Source organism: Mycteria americana, chromosome 17, assembly GCF_035582795.1.
Source record: "Mycteria americana isolate JAX WOST 10 ecotype Jacksonville Zoo and Gardens chromosome 17, USCA_MyAme_1.0, whole genome shotgun sequence".
Classification (NCBI taxonomy): Eukaryota; Metazoa; Chordata; class Aves; order Ciconiiformes; family Ciconiidae; genus Mycteria; species Mycteria americana.
Genome location: NC_134381.1, coordinates 4,322,551 through 4,338,157, shown reverse-complemented (window position 1 = coordinate 4,338,157; position 15,607 = coordinate 4,322,551). Strand labels below are relative to the sequence as shown.

Below are 15,607 nucleotides of genomic sequence, written 5' to 3'. Positions count from 1 at the left end.
TAATGATTTAGTTAAAACTCACTCCCTGCTGTTGGAGCTGAGCTGGTGTTCCTGCCACATGGTAAGGGGTACTACAAAGCATTACAATAGTTGTCTGAGCTGCAGGACAAAAAATATTCTCATCCAAATGGCTAAGTCTTTCTTCAAGTCAAATAAAAATTGGGACCATATTTTAGTTTACCTCCCCCATAATGGAAGAAAAGCCCAGTGTTTTGGTAAAGGATTTCACTACTGCAGAAGGTAGGTGCTGTGTCAGTCCAGCAGTGAGAGGCATAGGATGGCTTCTGGGAAGCTTGTGCTATTTGGATAGTGCACTGTGACCCTTCAAGGTGAAATTTGCCACATGGATGTGTGTAACTAGTATCTGCCATAGGGTTGGGCTCTGTAGAAAATTTGAAAATAGATTAAGACTTTTGTTCTGTCATCTGAGAACAATGACTACCTTTCTTGTGCCCCTTTCCCATCTTATTCCTGTCTCTCTTTCCTGTTGGATAAAATGAAAAGAAAAAAAAAAAACCAATTTATTTATTCACTTCTCAGTTCTGCCCGAGACTGTATTTTAAAGACCCTTCTTTTGTGAGTTTAATCAGATGCTTGATAACAGAAAAAGCGTTGCTAACTAACCCAGGGTACAAAGAAGCCCCTTCAGAGGAACACATGACCTCATCGACAGGATTACTCTATCACATGAATTCAGACTCCATAGCACACCCAAAATAAATGTTAGGCTCCATTTGCAGCGAAGTGCTTTATTCGCCTCCATTCTGCAGGGCATATGCTTTGCCAATGTCTTCCTCAGTCACTGGGATTAAACATGTATGGAAATTCAGCACAAGAGGCAGATCTTCCTGGTCACAAATAGCTGGCCGTGAACTCAAAAGCTGCCGGCTGGACCGTGCATTTGGGCCATTGCCCTCCTGGAACCAGTGAGCTCTGGCACAGGTTTGCAGTTGTGGAGCGAGTCTGGTTTTTGCTCACAGCTCCCATTGTCTCTCTTGGTTTTGCTGGGTGCTCAGAGCCTTGGCAGCCAGGAGCTGATTCTGGGAACGCTTCTGGGGTCACACACAGCGCTCCCAAAACCAGCCCTTTGCCAGAAGGTGGCGTGCATACCTCCCTAATATATAAGAAGTGACACCATTGTATTGCCTTGATACTCTCAAGGTTTCTAGCACCTAATACTGGACAGCATTGATATCCTTAGCATATCCTTTTTATAGGCGCTTCTCAGGGAGTATGTAGATTTCTAGCTAGGTGCTTTGAAATCTTAGTTTGGGTGTAAAGACTTTGCTTGTATTGCCCCTGTGAATGAAGAGGAGGACATGGAGAGTAGCATAGCCTCCCATCCTGGCATGCTTTTGCTGGACAAGGTATAACAGCAGAGACCTTAGGGTCTCCAAGGAAAAGCTTCAGCAGTTGTTGAAGTAAAATTAACTAAAAAGGCAAGATCCTGCCAAGTCACAAGCTGGAGGCATATTTGGTATAAGCCACGTTATCTATAGTCAGGAGCCTATGAGCATGCTGGAAGGCAACACATCTGCAACTCAGACTGAGATGTATCATTTATTTGTTTCTAATTATGCACATTTAACAGTATATTACATGAGAGATTAAACACCAAGTTATGAGCATGGTCTGATTAATTCTGCATTATGCATCTAAGTTACTCAGCAATTATCTTCATTCATTTTGAACTCTGATAATTTTATTAATTCTGGTGGCACTGAAAATGAGTTATTAAGAGCTTTTGATTCCTGTCTTTAGTATGGGTCTCTTCCTGAGTCTGGTTGGCTATATATAACTATTACGTAATGCCCCACTGGATGCTTCTCATATAAACAACTGTGTTTAAATAGCCATAAGACTCTGACACAACCCAAGAGAAGCTGGGATATTCTAGGATTCAGCAGATGCCATTTCCTTAGGGTCTGATCACGTAAATGTGAGCTCTGCATAACACTTGTGGTACCTGTTGGCGGGACAACAGATGTTGCAAAACCTTGTTCTTGAGGTTTTCCAGTTGATGTTCATGATCGTTTTGATTAAGTGAGGGTTCAAGCCATTTATGAGAGCGTCATGTTACAATACGTGCTGTGTCTTTTCATTTCTTTAAGGGACAGCAAGCTGCTTTTTAGCATGACGGCCAGAATGTACAACTTTGAAGTTATCTGCAGGAGGCAACTTTCAGGGGTAGTGGCCCCTCGCGCATCCTGCAGGAGTTGCCTGGGCGGTAAGCAGAGCAGAAGGTGTGCAGGTTCTGCCACATTGTTGGCTGCCCTGCACTGCTGGCTGTGCAAACTGCAGTAAGGGGCCATCACTGCCCACCACCCCAACACACTTGGAACGGAAATCTCTTTGGAGTAATACAAAGCATTTCTATAAGACTCATCTTCTTTTAATATGTTAAACACAGGTTCATTATTTAATTTCTTCCAATGGTGTCTGGCCTCTGGAATGGCTCCAAAGGAAGCACTGAGTTTATTCTGTAAGTAATTGCATAGGCATGGCCTTAACAAGAGTATCTTATAACCAGCAGCCCTAAACAACATGGTAGTTGTTTCAGACCAGCTCTGCTCTGCCCAGATTGTATAATTTCTGAAGGCATCCCATCTGCCCTTTTCACTGTCAATCTTGTCTACTGTCTATCTGTGGCCTACTTAGAAGGTGACTGTGATTAGACCTTATTAAGAACTGTAGCCACTTGGCTACTATTTTTTAACACACTTGGGGCTTCCTCTAATACAGGTAGTATATAAATGCATTAAGAGACAACCTCTGGCATGAAGAACATAGAACTTAGGCAGAAAAACTGAGAGCAGGGAAAGTCTTTTCATAGAGGGTAAACTGAAGAATCTCTCTAGAGGAACAATTGGAAACCCAAAAAGAATTAAGTAATTTAGTTTAGCTACTTGCACTTTGTTTGGGCTGCAAATCTGCCATAGACTTATTAGAAATCAGGATGATAATTGAGTTGGCTAAACTCATGCCAGAAATTAGGAATTTCCTCCCATCTCACACATCCCAGCACAGTGCCATTTCCACACACCTGGCTCTCCTCTGAGTTCTTGCTCCTTTGTTCTTGATGGAATAGCAATAGCAGCAGTAGTATGTTCAGGCAGAATTTCTTTGCTTTTCTCATCATTAGCCAGGTAATGCCTAAGAAACATAAATGAAAAAACTCTTTAGCACTATGAAACTGGAAGGCACCTCTTGGTTGTTCAGTTCAATATCCTGTTATTGCAGGCACCTCATCCCATAATCTGTTTTCCACTTCTGTTTAATTATTGCATGTTTTCAGCAGTCATTTTCTCCCAACTGTATCTCTGCCAGCTGACTTAATTTTTCATTTAATTCATGTGATTTGCTCATTATATTTAATACGTTATTGATCAAAGGTGTTACTGATAGAGAAGACCACCTCTGGTCTCTGAACTTTTGCTCTGCTTTGAAAAACAGCCAAACTCCTTGTTTAGTTTGGAAAGGTCTGTTCTGTCTCTGAGAACCTCAACAAGGATAGACCTAGAGAGATTTTCCATGGCTAAGAGTACAAAACGTTTGAAACAAAGTAGTTTATAATGGAATAATCATGCTAATTTAACTCAAAATAGTCACTGTACGACAGAAGGTTTAGTCTCTCATGGGGCTCCTTTTATGCTTATCATTCAGAATTTACTATAGCTCTTTCACATTTTTATGGATGTTGGCTTCAGTGGGTTATTTTTCCTTCCCCTTTTGTGGCACTGTCATGCTGATGGCTTTGAAATATGAGCCTTTGCTAAATTCTAAATTGTACACAAAGCAATTAATTAAGATTCCTTCCAAAACAGTCTTGGCAAAGCCCTGTCTATATGCTGTTTTCAGCCAAGGTAGAACGGGCAGAAGCTAAAATGAATCCAAATGGTTTTATTTATAGATGACGTACAGTAGGATCTGTGAACCAGAAACTATACAGCTTCCCCAAAGTAGAAATGTCATCTAAGAGCCGAAGCCAAAGATGAAAAATTAACTGGAGTGAAGAGTTCATTCTTAACTGAGTGATGTTTAATGCAGGACCTCAAGGGCTGGATGGGGGAAAAAAGTATCTGTGTATTTGTTTTAATTGCTGTTCTTTGAAGCAGTTTGAGGTATAAATCTGTTTGCAATTCTCCTGATCACCAGGATCTACTGTAGGGTTCATTTATGGTAATCTAAAATTTTTTTGTTTTTATTAGTAATTCTAGTGGCATGGGCAAGGCCCTCAGAAAGTATGATGGATGCATTCTGCACATGAAAACTCTAATCTATGAGAACTAAGAAATCAATCATGAATTAACTGTGAAAATCAATTCCCATCTCTGCATTCAAAGTGCCCATATTTGTAAGTGTTCTCAGTCCCATGAAGGGGACTGCTCTTAAATGTGCGGTGCCAGCGCTAGATGAAACACAGGTGGCTTTAGGGTGTATCCAGAGCTCTGAGTTGTGGCTGCTTGCCCACATCAAACATGAACTGCCAGTTTGCCCTTAAATAAAAAGGGCTTAAGTCATAAAGGCAGATTCATGAAAAGGAAAGTACGGTATTGGGGTCTGGTGCTGTAAGGTGTTATGAATGCCCTCTGGGAGGTGCTTGTGTTTGAACTACTGTGAATGGGACTCAGCAAAACTGGATCAGCTTTGTCAGTCTTGCAGTGGGTAAAATGCTTAAGCCTAAATGCAGAGGCTTCTAGGAGCTCAGGTGTCTCAGTGCCGGCCTCCCTGTGTCTCAGTTTTCCATATGTGAAATGGAGGAATGACACTTTGTCCACTATAATTACAAAATCTTTTGGAGAAAAGGCTTTCTGCCACACCTACAGCACACATGGATGCCATGGGGCCCTTGTTGTGGGGCTATGGACATCACTGAATCACTTCTGTGACAGAAAGTGGATTTTAGTACCTATACCACCTTCTATCTTTAGGCTTCATACTTCTCTAATTAAACAAACATGTTTTAAAACCCTTCCCAGTTGTTTCCTCTCTGCCTCTTTCTCCATGCAGTTCTTGCAGAGGGTGCTTTCTCGTTCTTTTTCACTGCTTTTGAACGTCCACAGACAGCAAGATCTTTTTGGTTAATATTTTTCTTTCCTTTTAACTTCCAGGAATAGGTTCAGCCTGCAAATCTGGAGCAGGGTGGGTGGCAAAGGCTTTCAAATCAGTGCCTTTCCATTTTGCTATTTATAAATGGGGTGGGGAGGGTCACTGAGTCCGGATCCATAGTTGTTTGCGGGTTTTCCAGATGTGGGATTTCCTATATAGAAAACTGTAGAGTATATGCAGGATGTTTTTTCTTCATGAACTGGCCATGGAGGTAGATGTGAAGTTGTCTGAATATAGATTAGAGGTAAGTCTTCACATTGCAACTTGGAAACTGGATGGACTACAGCTTATCACACTGCATTTTATCTGTTAGAACTTTTGAGAATGAGGGAATCAGCTTCTTTCTTTCTTCTTTGATAGTTATGATCTCTTTTCCTCTCTTCATGCAGTTGATTTAAGACTTTGAAGGAAATTTCTAAATTACGACTATTTCCCTTTGGAGCTTCACATCCTAAAGGACCTATTTATATCTGTGGTGTCTAACTGATGTTGAAACAATTGCAACATTACCTTCTCTGTAAGCCTTGGGAACACAAATGATTTTCTGAATTACTCTAGATTTGGCTTCCTTAAAATTCTTCTCTTTAGAATGAATACAATGTAAATAAAGAAGAAGAAGGAAAAAAAGCAACAATTTGGCTTTGATCATTTCTGCTGGAAAGATTCAGTACTGATGGTTTAGGACTGTTATGAATTTCTGCTCTCCACTGTGATTTAATGTAGTTTGACCTACACTGAGTACCCCTGCTGATTCCTTTGCCCTCTTGGAATTGGGAATGGAAAGAAAATTATTTTCTGTAATTATGAATGTATGGAAACAGCAGTGAAAGATGATGAAGTCAGAACTGTTCGTCTTTTGGTCTGCCGTATCAAAACTTGCAGCCCTTCCCCCAGTCTCTTTCTTTGAGAACATTTCAATTTACTTCAGACTTAATCCATCTGTGTTTGAGAAGATGCCTGCAGCCTCAAGAGTCACATGCTCTTGGCAAAGCTACATGAGCACTTTTTCTTTAAAAGGTTGCATCTTTTGAAGACTTGCCTTGTAAAAATGCACTCTGGCAGACAGTTTCAATTTATTAATCCTCTGTAATAGCACTGCTTGTATTCCTTGTAGAAAATGCATAAATTCCCCGTGTCTGCAAAGAGGGAGTGTTCCAGGTCAGATCAAATTCCTAACGTGGCTCTTTTGTTAGTATGGCAATAGATAAAGAGAAGAGCACCATGATATCATGATGCCAGTGCCTACACACTTGCACTGCTGGATACCCCAGTCTTGAGGGAACAGCTGGCCAGATCACGCCTTGGTGGAAATTCTTGAAACATGAAGTTTCTTCAGTTAACAGATCACAGAAAACTATTTTGGGGTTAGCAATTGACAAACCTCATAATGCACATTTTAATGTTTTCTCTAGAGGGCTATGGCTCTTCTCTAACTGTGTCTTCCTCTCTGTCAGAATTTTATGCAGATTTTTACAAGATGTGCTTGAAGCCAGTATATGCTGACAATATTTGATCCCCTCCTGCTGCAATGTTGGAAGTATCTGTTTAGAGAGGAATTGTTGCCTTTTTTCTCTCCTTTTTTTCCCCTGCCTTCTTTAAGTCTAATTTCCAAGTCATGACATGTAGAGGGTGTCTGAGCAAATCTAATAAGCCTTCTGCCTCCTTTAAGAAGGACAGCTGAGATACTTCTTAACACCTCCATTTCTTCATTGCTGTAATCTGTTTTGATTAAAATCGCACAGGGTTCTCATTTGCATATTTATCGCTCCACATACCCACAAATCATCTCACAACTCTGCCACTCCTGAATTTGCAAGAGAGGCTGGAGTGGTACATTAGAACTTTAAACTATGCAAACATTAATTTGGTTTCTCACACCTGCTGGTTTCCAGCAAATATGTCTTTGGGGAAGGAAAATATTCATACATTACCTTTGCTTAGTATTCCCCAGGAATCAGGATTCCTGGGGTTTTTTCAAGATTGATTGAAAATTTCCTATTAAAAAACAAATTTCTAATTAAATGGAAAGGTCCCGAAAAAGTTCTGATGGCAGGAGGGGGGCGGGGAGGGGATGTCTAAGAAAATAACCCTAACATTTTTTCAGCTTTCGACAGCCAGACTATGATGTGCTTTCAGATCCTCAGATGAAAGGTCTGCAGTGGAAATGAAAATTATTCCTTTCCTTTGTGCTATTGACAGTCCATCTTACTTCCACCACATATTATTAAGAGTATTACTAGCTAGTGATCACATTTTTAAGGAGTGTTTTTCTAAGAATGGTCTTTTTTTTCTCTTTGGATAACATCTAACTTTTACAGTTAGTGTTTTTACAAGACAAGGAAAATTTTTTTTCCTGAATTTCTTTCTGCATCAGCTGGTACTGCGTAGATGCCATGATTAGCTTCTCAATTCATAGTCTCTATTTTTTTTAATAGGCCAAAGAAACTCTAAAGTGAATAGTAACATACTCGGAACTAGCTAAGACTGAGGAGTAGAGAGGAGACAGCAAGTTTAGCCTGTGGCTAGGATGAAAAGATGTGTATTATCTTCATACTCTTCTGACTTGAACTTGAACCCAAGTCTCCTTGCAGAGATTCCAAACTTTCAACACCACTACTGCCCCGGTGGCTGAGCCATTGCCAAACGCCCTCTTCCCATGTCACATTGATACAGACAGCACATTTATCAGAGAGAGACTGACCTCTCTGTCCCAGGCACCTAGACCAACAATTTCTGATATATCACTCGTTAAGTTTATGTGCTCTAAAAATCTTGCACAATTTAAAAAAAAAAATTTAAAAATTAAAAAAAAAAAAATCTTGCTCTTACGATGACAGCTGCTGTATCCAGTGCTAGTGACCCAAGGTTTCATTGCTCAGCCTGTACCTGCACAAGCTGTACTCAGATAGGTAGGCTACCTAAGTGTTCTTGGAAGCAACGATGTGCGCAGCAGGCTTTAGGTGACTCTGAGATATACTCTTGTATCTATTTTTTGTCTGGTACCAGCACGCAACTCATTAAGTGACATGACTGCAAAATTCAGTCCTGTAGGAAGTCACTCCTGATCAAGGAAATTTAAGACCCATGTGAGAGGCCACAGCACCTCTTGTTATTATTTATATTGTGGTTGTGCCTAAGGGAACAGGAGAGAAGTAAAAGATAACTCTAGCCCAATAAGTGTGATGGCTGTGGGAAGATGCCAGTTATCAGACTGGGAGAACACGAGCTCTAGACTTTATTGTTCTGCATGACAAGCAGAATATTTTGCAGACCAACCACATAATCATTGCCAAGGTTTTTGAAGCAATTGTGTTGTAGTCAGGACGGCAGGAAGACATGAGGGGCACAGTTCATTAGGATGAGTAATATTCCGTATTAGACAAACTGCTTGTAAAAAATGGACACATTCTTGGTCATACAAGCCTCTCAACATATCTGAGACATATGCTACAGACATCACCCAGCTCCTTCTATATGCATTGCAGCAAGGCCAAACTCACAATGAGAAGGGCCATCTTCTTTTGCAAACTCTTGCTGTAAGACTTTTAGGTGCCTGTAAATAATCCAGCAGCTAATGTCTGCAAAGAAAGTATACAGAGGATGTTTCCAAGAGGCAGGTTTAAAATACAGTCTACATGAACTGTTCTGAAAGGAAGAAGATGGGGAAAAATGAAGGAAAAACAGAGCCTGACAGTTGCTGTGGCTTCTATTTCTCTCTAGAATGGCCTGCTCCTAGGTGGTCCATTGTGGTCTGAGCCATTGTTTAGATATATTTGAGGAATGGGAGTTGGAGAGAAGCATGTCATCTTTGTTCTTCCAGCCAAAAATATGGCTAATGTATAAATAATTGTATGAAGGTATCTTGTTTTGTAGTTCTCAGATCTAGGAGTGGAGCTCAGCTAATCACGCTGGGTCCTTGGCAGATCAGATGAGAAACACCTGATCTGAACTAGCTCAGACGTCACACTAGGTGTCAAAACACAGACATCACAGATCAGACATAGGGGAGTGCTTCGTCTAGACCACCACAATGCTTCTTCATAAACTTCAAAAGGAAGTCAGCCAAGATACATTAAATCTTCCAGTATCATCTGTAGGCTGAGAGGTTTGGCTGACTCTAGTGCAATGAGTATCCAGTAAAAGTAATGGTGTTCATGTGGCTTTCATCAATAGTGAAGGTAATAGTGACAGTGGCTCTTGTCAGAAGCAAGTTTTTCATTTTGCAGGCATATTAAAAAAACCACAGTTTGTACTGTTATAAAATGATATGTAAACTCACATCAGTCAGCAGAAAAACTGCAATCAATTTTCTTGGTTTGGGCAAGGCCCATAGTCTTGTAGGTTAGCATTTACAAAAGCCATAAGGAAACTGATGCTCGACTTTCACTAAAATTCAGTGAGAATTAGATGCAGAGCTGCTTCCAGTTTGTTCCATTTTCCATTGGTGAGGCACCTGTCAAGCAGCCTGTCCCTTAAATAACTACTTGAGGATTAGGTACCAATTTTAGCCATATGACCTTGTCTCAGGGCAAAAAGTGTATAGCACATGGAATTTCATTGCATGGAAAGCAATTTGCAAACCCCAAGTGGGAGTGCTTGAGAGTAAAATCCCACTTCAAATACTGTCCTGAACATGTTTCATGAACTGGCAACCCAATTTAGGGGTTGGCCTGAGTCACAAATGAGACCTGGACCATGTCTGTGTCTGTTACTCTTTATTAGCTACCTTGTGATCTTTTCTGGTGCAGACAGGGGTTGCAGACATATTTGAACAAATGGGTTAAGTGTTAGAAATGGCTTAAAGCTGAATGCTTTTCCATGACAAGAAAAAAGCCTCCACTGCTGCTTGTTTACTTCTGATTTATTCCCCAATAAAAAGGGGTGAAGTTCACTCTTCGTGAGCTCAACATTGTCTACAAAAAAATTAACTTTAGTAAAGTGTCTGATGTATTATTGTCATACTTTTACAAAAGCAGCTGGGATAGCATGGAAAAAATGATCTCTACATTTTGGGGGAAGGAGAAGGGTGGGAGAAGCTAGTCTCCCATCTGACAAATGAATTATCATCAAAACCGTGGTGTTTAGAGAATAAATTGCTGTTTCCTCCATTACTGGCATTTCACTAGCTTACAACTAGTGAAAGCACAGTCACTGACCTAACCGTTTAGCCAAGCTTTTCTGGGAGTAGAAAGGAAAACAAATGCTAAGATGACATTTATGAGGTGCACTTGTTTAGTCAGTCCATTAGCTGCTTTTGGTTCTCACTCTACATGCTGAAGGGTTGATTCTGCATGGAAGTTAATAGATGTCTTTCAGCTCCCCTGGCTCATATCATTTGAAAGGAACTGGTACAGACTGAGGAGGAAGAGGAAATATTGAAGCTAATTGAAAAGAATGAGTTTCAGGAAGAGCTAGTACAGCCCAGCCAGGTGCTTGTAACCATAAGTGAGCTCTTGTATTATAGCTGATGAAAGATCAGACAGTGGGAAATGTTGCCTAGTGAAAAGCTGTATTGATCGCTAAAAAGACTTTTTTACACCTTTATTGAGGTAAAGCTTTCTCTTTTTCTTGAAGGACCTAGATGATCAAAGGATTTCTTTTCCTTCTCTTCTTCTCCCTTCTTTATGTGTGTGTGTGCACACACCTGTGTTTCTATTGCTGTTCCTTGCAGTGTGTCTCCCTTGTTGGAGTCTCATCTTCTGTTGCGTTTCACTACTTCTATGCTAAAATATTGCTAGCTATGATACAAGCACTGACACCAGAACCTTCAACCTGCAGTGTTCTCATGCAACCTGCATGAAGATAAACAGAGAGTTCTGTTTATCTTCATGCTGTAGACAAATCATCAGTACCATGAAACTTATTATTGGGCTACAAGCCACGGAGTTCAGATTCCCAAGCAATTGGAATAATTTAAAGCATATGGAAAAGGGCTGCAATGAGCTTAGTAGTGTTGATATGCCTTTTGACAATGTCTCGAGTTTCTTACATGATCTAGCCTTCAGTAGCCTTCAAGCAGTGGACTAATGTGTGAAGGAAATATAGGCTTTTAACATCAGTTGAATCATAACAGGACATATATTTATTTTACCTACCTCTGTCTGAAAGTAGTGTTTTCAGTTGACATGAGACTCGGCAGGCTTCTTTGCCCTGGTCTTCTGCTTGAGACCATTAAACCTTCCATACTCCGCTATACTTGCTCTAAATTGGAAATAATAGTAGTTTCCTTCAAGATTCATGTCTTGTGACATTTTGTTCACCAGCACACTGAGATCATAAAAAGCAAGGTAATGCACTGTTATTATATATAAGAACAAGTTCAGCAGCTTGGGTGAAGTGAGATCGTACATTTGAGTAGCACCCCAGCCACGTTCTTAGAGGATGCCAGCATGCATTTAGTGTCATAGGCCTTTTGTTGGGTGGTGTAGCTGCAGTTCATCTCTTACATGGCTCCTTCTTCTTTTAGGAAACAAGTGTACGAGGAAAGGAAAGGATATCCAACTTGGTTTGGACTGGCTCTCCAATTTCTGCTCCAGACTACAAAGGCCAAAAGTATATAAGGCTCCATCAGCTTTGAAAAGGAACTGAACGCTGCAATGGGACTCCCCACCCAGGTTTTGGCCTGTGTGATCTTAGCTTTGCTGTACCAGCATGTCAATGGTGGACTCATCAAGCGAATTATCCGGCACAAGCGGGAGACTGGGCTAAACGTGACCTTGCCAGAGGATAATCAGCCTGTGGTTTTTAACCATGTCTACAACATTAAATTGCCTGTTGGCTCCCTTTGCTCTGTGGACCTGGATACAGCAAGCGGTGATGCAGACCTGAAGGCAGAAATTGAGCCTGTCAAGAATTATGAGGAGCACACAGTGAATGAGGAGAACCAGATCGTCTTCACTCACCGTATTAACATCCCTCGCCGGGCTTGTGGCTGTGCAGCTGCCCCAGACATTAAGGATCTGTTGAGCAGACTAGAGGAGCTGGAGGGGCTGGTATCCTCCCTACGGGAGCAGTGTGCCAGTGGGGCTGGATGCTGTCCTAATTCCCAGGCAGTAGAAGGTAAGGCAGACTGGGGACCTGCTCTTGGGGAAATTCTTGTGCTGGCTGTAGATCTTGTTTAGAGTAGATACTCAAATCTGTTTGAAGAATGAGCAAAAGTCAACCTGTTAAATTTGAAATATAATCAAAAGTAGGAATGTATTTGGCCAGCTTGCAGGATACGCTCACTCACAATTTTGCAGTTTTATGAACCTGTGGGTCCGAAGTCTGCCTGGGCCGCTTTGTAGCTGTGGCATTGAGCATGTGCGGCACTTGGGCACGGTGACAATCTGTGTCGGAGTTAAGATTAAAACTCATGCAGTCAAAGCTCTTGGCTCCACCTTTTGTCCCCTTGAGTAAGCTGCCAATGTAACCGTTTTCATTTCCAAATTTTCTTTAATAGAGACCAATAAAAATACAGCAGGACATAAGGCAATAGACAAGCACAAATAGTTAGAAAAGGGGAAAACAGGTATCCTTCTGGCTGTTTTTTAAACTGAGGTAAGAGATTGGTCATACAAGAGAGAAACCACAGGTCTTCTCAGCAGTAATCTGAGCAATCCCTCTGAGCACGGAGCCCGTCTCACAGTTGATGATACAGCATGCTGCCTGGCTTTTTATGTTCTGGACTGAACTTGTGAATAATGCTTTATGGTGCATGCCCTAATGAAGCAGTTAGGAAAGCTGCTCAGTCAGTGGAAGAGGGATTTTGAGAAGGGCAGAGGGATCCAGCATGCTCATTTATCAAGTTGTTGGCAGGGGCTCTTCCCTGGCATTAGAGCAAATTAAAGCATTCCTGGTAAACTAAATCTCACTAGAGAAAGAAGGAAGAATTCTCATTCAAGAGCTTTGGAGATTCTGGAAACTATGTCCTTCAGGGAGCTGGGAAAATCAAACCCCTTTTAGGTCATATGTGCCACACTGGCTTAACGCATCCCAGAGCCAAGGGGAGTAATGGGTTTTCTGGATCGTTGATACAGGTCGCCTGGACACAACACCCTATTGCAGTGGACATGGCAATTACAGCATCGAGATCTGCGGCTGCATCTGCGAGCCTGGCTGGAAAGGCCCCAACTGCTCTGAACCAGACTGCCCACGCAACTGCTTCAACCAGGGCCTTTGCGTCCAGGGCAAATGCATCTGCAATGAAGGTTTCACTGGCGAGGACTGCAGCCAGGCCACCTGCCCATCTGACTGTAACGACCAAGGCAAGTGCGTGGATGGGGTTTGCATGTGCTTTGAGGGGTACGCAGGCACAGACTGCAGCGAAGAGCTCTGCTCCCAAGGGTGCTCTGTGCATGGGAGGTGTGTGAGCGGGCAGTGTGTGTGCCACGAGGGCTTCACCGGTGAAGACTGCAGTGAACCTCTCTGCCCCAGCAACTGCCACAACCGTGGGCGCTGTGTGGACAACGAGTGTGTCTGCAATGAGGGCTACACTGGTGAGGACTGCAGTGAGCTCATCTGCCCCAATGACTGCTTTGACCGTGGGCGCTGCGTCAATGGGACCTGCTTCTGCGAGGAGGGCTTCACCGGGGAGGACTGTGGGGAGCTCACCTGCCCTAACAACTGCAATGGCAATGGGCACTGCGAGAATGGGCTGTGCGTCTGCTACGAGGGCTTCGTGGGGGATGACTGCAGTGAGAAGAGGTGCCCAAAGGACTGCCACAACCGCGGGCGTTGCGTGGGCGGGCGCTGCATCTGCCATGAGGGGTACCTGGGCGAGGATTGTGGGGAGCTGCGGTGCCCCAATGACTGTCACAACCGCGGGCGCTGTGTCAACGGGCAGTGTGTGTGCCACGAAGGATTCATTGGAGAGGACTGCAGGGAGCTGCGGTGCCCCAGTGACTGCAACAACCGCGGGCGCTGTGTCAACGGGCAGTGTGTGTGCCATGAGGGATTCATGGGAGATGACTGTGGTGAGCTGCGGTGCCCCAACGATTGCAACAACCATGGACTCTGTGTCAACGGGCAGTGTGTGTGTCACGAGGGGTACACAGGGGAGGACTGTGGTGAGCTGCGGTGCCCCAACGATTGCAACAACCGTGGGCGCTGTGTGGAGGGGCGCTGTGAGTGTGACAATGGCTTCACAGGGGAGGACTGCGGCGAGCTGTCCTGCCCCAACGACTGCCACCAGCGTGGGCGCTGCATTGATGGGCACTGCGTGTGCCATGAGGGCTTCATGGGGGAGGACTGCCGTGAACGATCCTGCCCCAACGACTGCAACAATGCGGGCCGCTGCATCGATGGACGATGTGTCTGTGAGGATGGTTACATGGGAGATGACTGCTCTGACGGTAGGTTGCAATGTCCCTTTCGAACTGCTTCCCCTGGGTGATTCCCTGTGTCCATCCAGTAGCCTCGAAGGCTCTGTGAACCTTTTCTATATAGCTGGGTCCTGTTGCCACTCTTCTTTATCATAGTCCAAACAGCTGAATCAGAGAAGTAACAACACCAGTAGCAAGCTCTTCGCCTCCCTTACTTTTCAGGGCTATATAGTGTAGCAGTTGCTGGTGACTTTTTGTGGTCAGCAAGCCAACAGGCTGATAATGGTGATGCAGTCCATTTGTTATCTCCAGGTTTGCTCCCACCACAATGTCACCCAAGCTGTAGCTAGCGCTGGTTGGGATTTGTCACCATGACCTTTCAGTTTCTCATAGTACCTCCTGATGCTAAAAAAAAGTGCATCTGAAAGAAACAGTTCTAGCTATGGAGAAGAGGGAGATGTATCCAGAGTCATCTTACTAGGTATTCAGCAGGATTAGTCAAAAGAATATGGACTGAATTTTGACTAAAGAATAAGGCTTTGCAGGAATTGGATAATGTAGATAATGAATGTCAGTGAATAAAGACCCTGGGTATCAAATTTTTCTTACAGCCAGGTGCTGGTTCCCAGTCTCATGCTGGATGGGTAAGAAAGGGGTTTGCATTTACAATCCCATTGCTATTGTAGGAGCCAAAAATGAAACACACAGCACTGACAATATACACTGACAGACCCCAAGGGCTCAGTGACTTTTCTTTGGAGGTAGATCTCTGAGCTGGAGCCCTGGTGGAGGCAGAGGGTGTAGTGGAGGGAGGTCACACACAGAAAATAACGTTGTCCTATCCAAGTGATCTGTATGAGACAACTGTCCCGATGGAATTGCGAGGTGTTGCAAATATTGCAATGCAAGCTTTCAGGATTATTGCAGGGTCCTTGCCTATCTCTCAATTGGCCAAACAGATTTTTCTAACTAAAGTAAAACTTGATTTAATATATATTATATATGTGTCTATATATGTGTGTGTGCATATGTTAGATCTGACAAAGCTTAGAGTAAAATCATGGAATCAGCTGGAGTGGAAACTTAGCTATAGAGCCACATGCTTAGTTTCCCAGTACCACTGACTCTGTGGAAATTGATAGAAAATTTGACAGCTGGATAATGACAGGCATTACTCTATAAAGGAGGTAGTTTTC

General features: G+C 42.9%; 1 protein-coding gene across 5 annotated transcripts in view; it reads left to right on the top strand.

Annotated features, from left to right (window-relative positions):
- The window catches only part of TNC (tenascin C), a 73,156-nt gene that overhangs the window by 13,867 nt on the left and 43,682 nt on the right, over window positions 1-15,607 (top strand). For all 5 annotated transcript variants that reach the window (XM_075519888.1, XM_075519884.1, XM_075519883.1 and 2 more), the window contains exons 2-3: window positions 11,576-12,168; window positions 13,128-14,441. In XM_075519888.1, coding sequence (XP_075376003.1) covers window positions 11,706-12,168; window positions 13,128-14,441 — 1,777 coding nt within the window. In that variant the 5' untranslated portion in view covers window positions 11,576-11,705. The remainder of the gene's footprint in view (window positions 1-11,575; window positions 12,169-13,127; window positions 14,442-15,607) is intronic.